This window comes from Nothobranchius furzeri, chromosome 16 (assembly GCF_043380555.1).
Source record: "Nothobranchius furzeri strain GRZ-AD chromosome 16, NfurGRZ-RIMD1, whole genome shotgun sequence".
NCBI lineage: Eukaryota > Metazoa > Chordata > Actinopteri > Cyprinodontiformes > Nothobranchiidae > Nothobranchius > Nothobranchius furzeri.
The window spans coordinates 4,565,691-4,578,082 of NC_091756.1; the positions used below are offsets into that span (position 1 = coordinate 4,565,691).

Below are 12,392 nucleotides of genomic sequence, written 5' to 3' on the forward strand. Positions count from 1 at the left end.
TAGTAAAAAGAATTGGTCCAAGCACTGAACCCTGTGGTACTCCGCAAGTAACCCTGGAGTATGAAGACGATTTGTCATGTACATTTACAAAATGAAATCTGTCAGACAGGTAGGATTTAAACCAGCCTAACGCTGTTCCTTTGATACCTACAACATGTTCAAGTCTTTCTAAAAGAACATTGTGATCAACTGTGTCAAAGGCAGCACTGAGATCTAACAAGACTAGAACAGACACAAGATTCTTATCTGAGGCCATGAGAATATCATTTGTAACTCTCACTAATGCAGTTTCAGTGCTGTGATACTCTCTAAAACCAGACTGAAATTCCTCAAACAGAGCATTAGTGTTTAAATGCTCACATACTTGGATGGCCACTATTTTCTCCGGGACTTTGGATAAAAATGGAAGGTTAGATATTGGTCTATAATTCATTGGGTCATATGGATCCAGAGAAGGCTTCTTAAGTGAAGGTTTGATTACAGCAACCTTAAAATCTTGTGGTACATACCCATTTACTAAGGATAGATTGATTGTATCTAGAATGGGGGCAGTAACCAAAGGAAATGCATCTTTAAATAATTTGGTTGGGATTGGATCCAAAATGCAAGTTGAAGGTTTAGATGAAGCTAATATTTTTGATAACTCTTGGGCCATTCCCATCTGTACCGGGTCGGCCCGGGCCGGGTAGCGTAGGTTGTTTACATATCTGGGTGGCCTGGTATTTTTCCGGGCCAGCCAAGGCTGATTCTCAGCCCTCTTCTTGAGGGGGTCTGCTTCAGGCCGACCAGGGCCAACACACCCACTGCTTACAGCAAATTCACACCTTCCATTAGAGCAAGTCTCTGATTGGTGGGTAGAATCAGCCCACATGGGCTTAAGACAAGGATGTGTGGAATCAACCGGGACAGGCTGGGGCCGACTGGGGCTACCCGGCCCGGGCCGACCCGGTACAGATGGGAATGGCCCATCTGAAAGCTCAACTGGATCAAAACGGTTCAAGCACAGATGAGGTTCTACAGTCACCTCTGATGCTGCCTCACTTACTGAGGAAGAAGAAATCGCATTAGGGAGAATGCTAAAGATTTTGTTTCTAATAGAATTAATTTTACTTGTAAAAAATCCCATGAAGTCATTGCTGCTGAGGGCTAAGGGAATAGATGGCTCAGAGCTATGATTCTGTGTAAGTTTAGCAACTTTACTGAAAAGAAATTTAGGATTATGCTTATTCTCCTCAATTAATGCTGAAAAATAAGCAGTTCTAGTTTGTTGAAGCTTATTTTTATAAAGCACAAAACTATTTTTCCATGATAGGTAGGCCTCCTCATGGTGCGTAGAGCGCCATGTTCTCTCCAATTTCCTAGAGTTTTGTTTTAAGGCTCGTAAATGAGAATTAAACCAGGGAGCCAACTTCCTGTCCCTGATTATCTTCTTTTTTAAAGGGGCTACATCATCTAATGCCACACGTAAAGAGGAATTAACATGATGAACTAAGGCATCAATTTGTGAGGGGCTAGAACTTAGAATATTGCCCTCTGCTACGTTCCTCTGAGATGCTGAGGACAGTAAAGATGGAACAGTTGATTTAAAAGACGCAACTGCATTGTCAGATAGAGACCGACTATAGTGAAATTTACTTTCATGTCTCGAGATCTCAGTTATAAAAAACTCAAAGGTTATCAGAAAGTGGTCCGAGAGGACTGGATTATGTGGATAGATTGTTATTTCCTCACACTCAATGCCATAAGTCAGCACAGGGTCCAATGTATGATGGCAGGAATGGGTGGAGCTATGTATTCTTTGAGTGAAACCAATTGAGTCTAAGATATTACTAAAGGCTACATTGAGGCAATCATTTTCAATGTCCACATGAATGTTGAAATCCCCCACTACAATGACCTTATCAGTATTTAGCACCAAATCAGATAAAAAATCAGAGATCTGATCCAAAAACTCTGAGTAAGGGCCTGGTGGACGATATAAAACTACAAACAAGAGTGGTTTTACAGTTTTGCAATCTGGATTAGGAAAACTAAGAATAAGATGTTCAAACAAACTGTAACTATTAATCTGTAAGGGACTGATTAATAAGTCAGAATGAAAAATGGTTGCTACTCCTCCTCCTCGCCCTGTACTTCGAGCAATATGATTATTTAAATAATTTGAAGGAGTCGACTCGTTTAAGCTAACATAGTCCTCTTGCTGCAGCCAGGATTCTGTGAGAGAGAGCAAAGAGATCTGATTATCACAAATCAAGTCATTGACTAACAAAGTCTTAGAAAAAATGGATCTAATGTTCAACAACCCACATTTAATTTTTCTAGTTTTCTGCTCAGTTGAATTTGTTCTAATATTTATGAGATTTCCATGGTTTGCTTTATTAAGCCTGATATTTAATCTGTGTGATTTTGGCCGTGGGCAGGACACTGTCTCTATGGGGTAGTGGGTGGGTAACAGTACAGAAGCTGCAGAGGGGTGGGTTAAACTATGACTCTGCTTCCTGGTCTGGACCCTGGGTAGTCATGGAGGACTAATAAAACTGGCCATATTCCTAGAAAGAAGAGCTGCACCATCCAAAGAGGGATGGATGCCGTCTCTCCGCATCAGACCAGATTTTCCCCAAAAAGTTTTCCAATTATCAATGTAGCCCACATTTTCAGGACACCACCTAGAGAGCCAGTGGTTGAAGGACAGCATGCGGCTAAACATGTCGTTACTGGTCTGATCGGGTAGGGGGCCAGAGAAAATTACGGAGTCCGACATTGTTATGGCAAACTTACACACCGAAGCAACATTAATTTTAGTGACCTCCGATTGGCATAACCGGGTGTCGTTACCGCCAGCGTGAATAACAATCTTACTGTATTTACGCTTATACTTAGCCAGCAGTTTCAGATAAGATTTAATGTCGCCCGCTCTGGCCCCAGGTAAACATTTAACTATGGTTGCTGGAGTCTCTAATGCCACGTTTCTGACTATGGAGCTGCCAATGATCAGAGTCGGCTTGTCAGTGGGTGCGTCACTGAGCGGGGAAAATCTATTAGAAACGTGGACGGGTTGGTGGTGGCCCACGGGCTGAGTTCTATGCTTCCTGCGTACCGTCACCCAGCCGGCCTGAGGTCCCGGCTGCTCGGGTTCTTCTGCTGGAGGACCGCTACGGGGCGGCTCTGAGCTAGTTAGCCCCGCGCTAGCTAAGTAGCTACGGCTGTTCACGGGTTTTTCAACAGCGCGGAGCCGGGACTCCAATTCCGACACCCTCGCCTCCAAAGCTACAAAAATGCTACATTTATTACACGTACCATTATCGCTAAAGGAGGCAGAGGAGAAACTAAACATCTGACACAGAGAGCAAGAGATAGGAGACGGAGAAGCAGAGACAGAAGTAGCCATAGCCGTGCTGAGGCTAATTTAATTTGGAGGTGCTGATCCTCATGCTTTCATAGCGGCAAAGGAATATATTTTGGACTTGGTGAGGGTGACTTTGGTGATGGGGCTGGTTGTGCTTGGTGACAATATGGGGATCAAATGTCATTTTTATTCAGAAACAGACTATTTTAATAATTATTCATAAAAGAACACAGATAATACCAAACTAGATTTTGTTTTAATTACAAGAAAAAGAAAGCTTGTGTAAAAGCTAAAGCCCTACAGCATGCACCTAGTAGTACTATTTACTGTAAGGTAATTCACTAGACAATGTCAATTTTTAAACCTTATTTGGAGGGATGAATTAGAAAAATTCCCACTATTCAGAACACCCCCTCTTTGCAACAGGATACATTTTTTTTAGGGCCGGGACTTTAACGCGTTAATTACGATTAATTAATTAGAAAAAAATAACGCGTTAAAAAAATTAACGCATTTAATCGCAGCTTGCATTTCAAGCACGGCGGAACCTTTGTCATTGCACGACTTCCTCGTAGACTGAATATCACTGACGCACACAACAATGCACAGTGCTAATGGCTACTAAACGGAATAAAAACAGAAAGAAGTTGCCTTGCTTGGACTGATGCAAGATTTAGGAAACACGTCCGCCTCTTTTCTTAACTTGGAAAAAACAAACTTCCAGACAACAACGGAGTCCGTGTCGCGGACATTTTTCAGAGATCGTCTCTGCTGCGGCTGCCCGGTGGCACCGGAAACTTTACAAAAGTTGCGGTAAGCTATATTTTTAACATTTACGTAACATCTGTGCAGCGCTGAAAGCACCAGACAGAATAATTCTGTGTCCTAACAGTAGTTTATGAAAGTATTCAGACAAACGAAAGGCACCTGGCTGCCGCTGGGAGAACTCTCCGTGTTCTCACTACTCTGTAAACAATCACAAACAACGTGTCTTAAAGTTGAAAACAGAAGTTTAAGTTAAAACAGAAACACTCTGAAACTTTTCTGATGATTTTCTAAACAATTCTGTCGGGGAATTCTATGTTTCTGAGACGAGTCTCTGTCCAAACATCACATCACATGCATTAAGCAGCAGGTGTGTTGAAGCTGTCATCAGCTGAAGGGCGGATGCTTAAGTGCATCAGGGGCAGCGAGGAACGAGAAAGTTGTGATCAGGATGGAGATCACACCAGATTCGCTGCTGCAGGTGTGAATCTGCGGGTCTGCAGCATCCCCTTCTTAACGTGATGTCAGGACTTCCCACGTAAGGAAGGTCCGCTCACCTGTTCGTCAGATCATTATTTCCTCGCCATGATCTTTTATCATCCCATCATCCTCCAATCATCCAACTGGAACCAGTTAGTGTTCCTGATCATTCTCAGAATATGCCATGCCTGCTCTGGTGTTAAAAGTTAGTACATTTAAGTCCTAGATCATATTTGTGCCTGTTCTACTGTCATTTTGAAGGATTATTATTTATGTGTTTTTACTACATTATGAGTAGAAATGCTAATAAAAACTCCTAATTATACAAACAAGTGAAACTGGAAAAATTTGAATCTGGTGCAAAGTCAAATTTATTTCAGTCATTCAACTAGACAGAGACTTTTTAAAGGCTCAGGAACCCTTTGCAGGTGTTTTCTCTTTGTAATTACAAATTTTAGTTGATTTGGGTTTTGTTTCATATCACACAGTGACATTTGAATAATTAAAATGCATTTTTTTATTAAAAGCTTTAGTTTACAGTAATAACCATGTCTAATGTTTGATTCTCTGTCTCATAATTTTAATTAAAAGTTTTACTTTGAGAGCACATTTTCCTGAACGATTAAAATGCGATTAATTGAGATTAATTAATTACAAAGCCTGTAATTAATTAGATTAAAATTTTTAATCAAGTCCCAGCCCTAATTTTTTTTTAAACTCAGTGTTTTATCAGGGAATACGGGAAGAATCCCAAACCGTCAGTCTCAAGTCACACCGTCACTCACCACAAACACTAAAAACTGCGCCGCCCTGTTTGGGATGCTTTAAAACGAAGTGTGAAGCGGTCTCGTGGGTGGGAGGGTGAAATGAAGCCTCGTCAGACATTGGTCACGTGACTTTCAGCAAACAAATCAAGCAGTGCTTTTGCTTTGCAGTGGTTCATTTTGGTGATACAAGCTTCGAATCCTGCATGTCACAGGTAACTTCACAGCTCCACAACAGAGACTTTAATAAACCTTTGGATTTTTAACCTACCTGGCCTCCAGGATTTCCTGCACCTGGGTCCTACAACAACCTCCAATTTCATGGCATGTGCTGCATGTCCACGTGTGAGGCAGCATGGTCTGGTCTTCCTTAGAGCTTTCACTCATACCTTTATTTTGACAAATGTTCCTGTTCTGAACAATCAGAGTGCATCAAGTCCAGCTGGTGCTGTCAGCTGATGTTAGAGGAGAAGGGGAACACAAAGATGAAGACATGCATCTTCACTAATCTTTGGTGTGTTCTTACTGTGTTTAGTTTCAAATTTCATCTTTCAGTTCTTTTTAAAACACAGAAAAGGTTTGATTACCTGCAACGTCCTCTGCTGCCCGCGAATAAACGAAGGAAGTGACGCCACCATCGGCGTCAGCCTGATGATGTTTGCAGCCGCAAACTGTGTTTTAAAAAGAACGACAGCATGGAATTAGAATTAATACACAGCAAGAACACACCTAAGATGTTCAAAGAGAAATATGGACACCAAGGAACGAAGGACTTCTGCCGTTTGGAGCGATTACACCAGAAACACGCACGTCTAAGAAACCACCTTCGCTTCTGTTTAAGATGCCGGGACGAAAACATCACACCCACAAGCCAACAGCTGAAAACACCAATCCGGACCAAGACAGCACAAAATATAATAGAAAGAGCACAGAGAGCACTGCTCAACGAGAGGATAAGGAACGTCATAACCAAACAGAGGCGAGTGGAGGACGAACTGGAAAGAAGACACCTGGACTTAAAAAGGAATTACAAACTCGATAAACAAATGGAGGAACTAATTAAAGGACACATGATGGAAAAACAGGAAAAAGAGTTCACAAAAGTAAAAGAAAGACACATAAAGAAGTTAAACAAACTCATAAACAAGAAAAAGAGGGAGGAAATACAAGATAACTCCACACCAAACACAGGGGTATGTAACATTTCACAATACAAACTAACAGAAGCAGAGGAGAGCATATTAAAGAAAGGTTTAAACTTTGCAGTCACACCAAAAGAAATACCTTATGATGAATTCATTGTAGCAACAGAACTAGCATGTCAACAGATCACAGATGAGGGAAAGAAAGCAGAACTTAGAAATAACGTAGTTTGGGATATTAAAAAACAGCCAAATTCAACACAGCAATATTACAAAAGAAGAACAATGAGCCATGACAGCTTTATCCAAAAATGAACAGATAATTATTCTACCAGCAGATAAAGGAAGAACCACAGTGATAATGGACAGAGAAAAAACAGATGAAACAGATGCTAGAGGACAAAAATACATACAAAATACTTAAAAAAGACCCAACAGAAAACATTAAGAAAAACACAAAAAAAGTACTGAAGCCACTACAAGAAAAAGGCAAAATAACAGAAAAAATGTACAAACATTGGATTCCTATGGCAAACATAACACCAAGAATCAATGGAACACCAAAAAACACAAACAAAACACCCCACTTAGACCAATAGTTGACAGCATAGGTACACCAACATACAACATAGCAAGAGATATCAGCTAAATCATCATCCCGTTACTAGGAAAGACAGATCAACACTGCAAAAACAGCAGAGAACTGGCAAAAGAACTAAAGGAGATTACAATAAAAGACAACAACATACTCATCTCACATGATGTCACATCTCTGTTCACAGAAACACCAACCCAAAAAAAAACCATAGACACAGTAGTTAACAGAATCAGACAGGACAAGACTTTACACAAAAGAACAAACCTCACAGCAGATGACGTAGCACAACTGATAGGACTAGTAGCTAACCACTTACTTCACATACGATAACACAATATACAAACAACTAGAAAGTTTCACCATGGGTAACCCGTTATCAGCCACCCTGTGCAAGTTTTTCATGGAAGACCTAGAACAAAAAGCCATAGCCACTGCCCCCCCCAAACTGTAAAATAAAACTATGGAAACGCTACGTAGACGACATACTGGAAATAATACCAAAAGGACAAACAGAAACACTAACACAACACTTGAATTACATTGACGACACAGGCAGCATAAAGTTCACTTATGAGTTAGAAACAGAAGGCAGCATAGCATTTATGGACATGGAAATCACCAGACAGACCGACAGGACCCTAAACATAAACACATACAGGAAAACAACACACCCAGACCAATACTTATTATGGACATCAAAACACCCCACCATACACAAAATGTCAGTAATCAGAACATTATGTCACCAAGCAAACATGATAACAGAAGAAAGAGACCGTAAACAAGAGGACAAACACATACAACATGCTTTAAAGACCTGCGGATACCCGACATGGGCAATAAACAAAGGAAAACAAAAAACAACAACAGAAAGAAAAGAACAACCTAAGCAAAGAACCAGAAACCCAGAAAGACAAGAACCAAAACCAGTGATAACCCTACAATACATCGAAGGCATAACAGGAAAAATAAGAGCAACAATGAAAAAACACAACATAAACACACCAACAAAACCATACACAACAGTTAGAAACAGACTGTCATGGTCTGCGTCAGCCCCTTCCTTTTTTGTGCCTCCTGGTGTCCTCCATCCTTCTCTAGATTCCCTCTTGTGTCCCTTTGTTCCCCAGCTCCTCTTGTGCTCCACTCCAGGTTCCCCCCCTTGTGCTCTCTTAGCGCCCTCATGTGTCCTTGTCTGCATCCCTGTTATGTGTCTTATGTTTTAGCCCTTTGGCGCCCTCATGTGTCCTTTTTCTGCATGTCAGTTTAGTGTCTTATGTTATCTTTTCTACTCTTTCCTCCCAAGTCAGCTCCAGCCTCGTTCTCCCCAGCTCAGTGTGTGTGGGTGTATGTGCTATGTCCTCCTCCAGCTAGTTTGTGTGAGTCCTTCCCTCTGTCTTTAGGTAGTTGTTGTTTAGTTTTGTGTTTAGGTATTTGCCCTCCTCTGTTTCTGTTTTCCCCATTGAGTTGATTAGTGTCACCTGCCTTCCCTCCAGCCCTCACTCCACACACCTGCTTCCTGTTTCCTTAATTTGTCTCCCAGTCTATTTAAGCCCGGTATTGTCTCTGTCTTGTGTCGGTCCATTAATGTATTTGTATGTTTATTCTGTCAGTGTTTGCTCGTGCTCTTGGTGAGCTTTGTTTCTCCAGCCTTGGAGTTTTGGACTTTGGCTCAGTGTTTGTTCGTGCTCTTGAGGAGCTTTGTTTCTCCAGCGTTGGAGTTCTGGACTTTAGGCTCGCTGCCTGGATTTACTTTTGTTCCTCCTTCAAAAATAAAGGATTTTACTTTTCATCAGCTCTGCCTCGTGTCATCCTGGGTAACTGCATATTTGGGTCCTAACATCCTCAGAACGTGACAGAATGGACCGACCAACCAGGATCCAGTGGACCCGGATGTACCCTTTTCATGGCGACCCGGACTCATGTAAGACTTTTTTTCTGGATTTTGTTATGTTCCATGACAAGGACATGCCAGACATCGATCTAGCGATCAATATGGTGTTTCTCCTAAGGGGAAGAGCCCTGCAGTGGGCCAGCCTATATTTTCAAAGAAACCCTATTGAACAATTAGTTTTTTGGGACTTCGCTGAAGATCTGCAGGACGTCTGTAGCAGCCCACAGTTTCTCTCCTTATCTGTGGATTATAAGACATCAGCAAGCGCTGTTTTGAGAGCTGCTTACTCGGCTTCTTCTTCAAATGGGTCCACTACCACACCCTCACCAGGTTCTGACAGCGCCACCACTTACTCTCCGGTGGGCTGTCATTCCTCCTCGGTTCCTGCCAGCGTCATCTCCATGCCTCAGAGCAAGAAACTCCCACGCCGACGACGCCGCAACCATCGTGCTCCAGCGGTGGTCCCGGTGGACGCATCGCACCTCGCCTCAGCGGTGGACCCGGTGGACGCATCGCACCTCGCCTCAGCGGTGGACCCGGTGGACGCATCGCACCTCGCCTCAGCGGTGGACCCGGTGGACGCATCGCACCTCGCCTCAGCGGTGGTCCCAGTGGACGCATCGCACCATATCTCCGTGATGGTCCAGGAGGACGCATCTCACCATATCTCCGTGATGGTCCAGGAAGACGCATCTCACCATATCTCCGTGATGGTCTGGGAGGACGCATCGCACCATATCTCCGTGATGGTCCAGGAGGACGCATCGCATCCTGCCTCGGCAGAGGAGGACACACGGGCTCCGGTCCAGCCCATCCATGGGCCCCCAGGCCAGAAGTCGACGTCCTCGGGCCAGAAGTCGACGTCCTCGGGCCAGAAGTCGACATCCTCGGGCCAGAAGCCAATGCTACCCGGCTCTGAAGCCGACGCTACCCGGCTCTGGCCCCGAAGACGACGCACCGACATCCCCGTCTCCGGAGTTCCTTCCTCATCCTCCTCCTCTAAGGCCTCCTGTTCCCTGTTGCCGGCCCCCTAGGCTTCTCCGGTCCCACCTCCTGGCTCCCCGTCGCCGGCCGCCTGGGTTTCTCCGGTCCCGCTTCCTGGTTCCCTGTCGCGGGTCTCCCGGGGTTTTCTGTCCCTTCCTCGCCCACCCTTTTTTTAGGTGGTGTTTTGTTGGTTCCCTCCTCTCCCGCCCTCTGGTGTTCTCGTGTCCTGTGTTTTGTTTTGTGCTTGTTGTTTGTTGTTCTTGTTTTGGGCGTCTGATATCCGCCCCTCGGGCGGGGGGTACTGTCATGGTCTGCGTCAGCCCCTTCCTTTTTTGTGCCTCCTGGTGTCCTCCATCCTTCTCTAGATTCCCTCTTGTGTCCCTTTGTTCCCCAGCTCCTCTTGTGCTCCACTCCAGCCCCCCCCCCCACCCCCACCCCCCCTTGTGCTCTCTTAGCGCCCTCATGTGTCCTTGTCTGCATCCCTGTTATGTGTCTTATGTTTTAGCCCTTTGGCGCCCTCATGTGTCCTTTTTCTGCATGTCAGTTTAGTGTCTTATGTTATATTTTCTACTCTTTCCTCCCAAGTCAGCTCCAGCCTCGTTCTCCCCAGCTCAGTGTGTGTGGGTGTATGTGCTATGTCCTCCTCCAGCTAGTTTGTGTGAGTCCTTCCCTCTGTCTTTAGGTAGTTGTTGTTTAGTTTTGTGTTTAGGTATTTGCCCTCCTCTGTTTCTGTTTTCCCCATTGAGTTGATTAGTGTCACCTGCCTTCCCTCCAGCCCTCACTCCACACACCTGCTTCCTGTTTCCTTAATTTGTCTCCCAGTCTATTTAAGCCCGGTATTGTCTCTGTCTTGTGTCGGTCCATTAATGTATTTGTATGTTTATTCTGTCAGTGTTTGCTCGTGCTCTTGGTGAGCTTTGTTTCTCCAGCCTTGGAGTTTTGGACTTTGGCTCAGTGTTTGTTCGTGCTCTTGAGGAGCTTTGTTTCTCCAGCGTTGGAGTTCTGGACTTTAGGCTCGCTGCCTGGATTTACTTTTGTTCCTCCTTCAAAAATAAAGGATTTTACTTTTCATCAGCTCTGCCTCGTGTCATCCTAGGTAACTGCATATTTGGGTCCTAACATCCTCAGAACGTGACACAGACTAGTGCACCCAAAAGACAAGATACCAGCTGGACATAAATGTGGAGTCATTTACGAAATCCCATGCAAACTCTGCAATAAAACATACACCGGACGCCAACTCAACACACGAACATACAACATAGAAAGGAGTGCGGGAAAGAGGCAAATCGAAAACACACAAGAGCAGCAAAACAAGAAGCAGAAAGCACAATAAAGAAGTCAGCCGTAACAGATCACTGCACAAGATAAAACCATATAATGGACTGGGACAACACAAGGATCATAAACACCGAACAACAAAAATACAAAAGATGGATCAAGGAAGCAATCGAGATATGGAGACGTGGATGTGGGACCATGACCAGGGACGACGGAGTTTACACGCTGGACCACACATGGGACTGCATCATCGGAGAGGGGAGAGCGGGCAGTAGAGGGCGACAACATCCTCTGCTGCCCGCGGATAAACGGAGAAGGAAGTGACGCCACCATCAGCGTCAGCCTGAAGAAGCCTGCAGCCGCCGGCGAAACGTAGCGACAAAACAGGTAACGAAACCGTTTCTGTGTTTTAAAATGAACAACAGCATGGAATTGGATACGATCTTACTTGACTGGGAGGAGTTTTTGTGTGAGGTTGGGGGACTGTTCCTCTGATCTGGCTGAGCTGCCTTGGGGAGTCCCCCAGGGATCGATTTTGGCCCCACTATTTTTCTCCTTATATCTCATAGCCCTGGGTGAACTATTCCGTAAACATGACGTGTCATTCCATCCGTATGCGGACGATTGCCAGGTCATTTTTCCAATTAGGCGTGGTGGTTTATGCACCATTCAACCTCTGTTGGACTGCCTGGAGGATATCAAGCCATGGTTGGCTCAGAACTTCTTGTGTTTCAACGAACACAAGACTGAAGTAATTCTGTTTACGCCACCAAAGACCCTAGGAGGTGCCCAAGGGCTTGATTTTTCCACTCTGGCACCGCATCAGAAGGCGGTGGTCACTAACTTAGGGGTAAAACTGGACGCAGAGCTCAGATTTGATGCTCAAGTGAACGGAATCGTGAGATCTTGCTTTTTTCTTTTTTTTTTACCGTGTCCTGTCTGGCTGTGAAGCAAACAGAATTGATGTCTGAATGCTGGTGACAAGCCTTACAGATTTACTCTCAGGTGGAGCATCAAAGCGTCTGCTTTTAATGTCACGCCTGATACTTAAAACTTTATTGTTATTGTTTTTGAATGCTTTGTAATTCCGACCAGACACGGAGACAGAGGTGAAAGAGAAAGGAAAAGACAAAAGGTG

At 44.2% G+C, this 12,392-nt stretch overlaps 1 protein-coding gene across 1 annotated transcript; it reads right to left on the reverse strand.

Moving 5' to 3' along the window:
* Positions 1-973: 973 nt before the first annotated feature.
* LOC129156309 (uncharacterized) lies at positions 974-5,476 on the reverse strand (the record flags this gene model as incomplete). The annotated part of the gene is made up of 2 exons (XM_070545292.1): positions 5,377-5,476; positions 974-2,505 (listed from the first exon to the last, which is right to left on the reverse strand). Coding segments are annotated over exons 1-2 (1,632 nt in total), but the record flags the coding sequence as incomplete, so codon positions are not given.
* Positions 5,477-12,392: the final 6,916 nt, after the last annotated feature.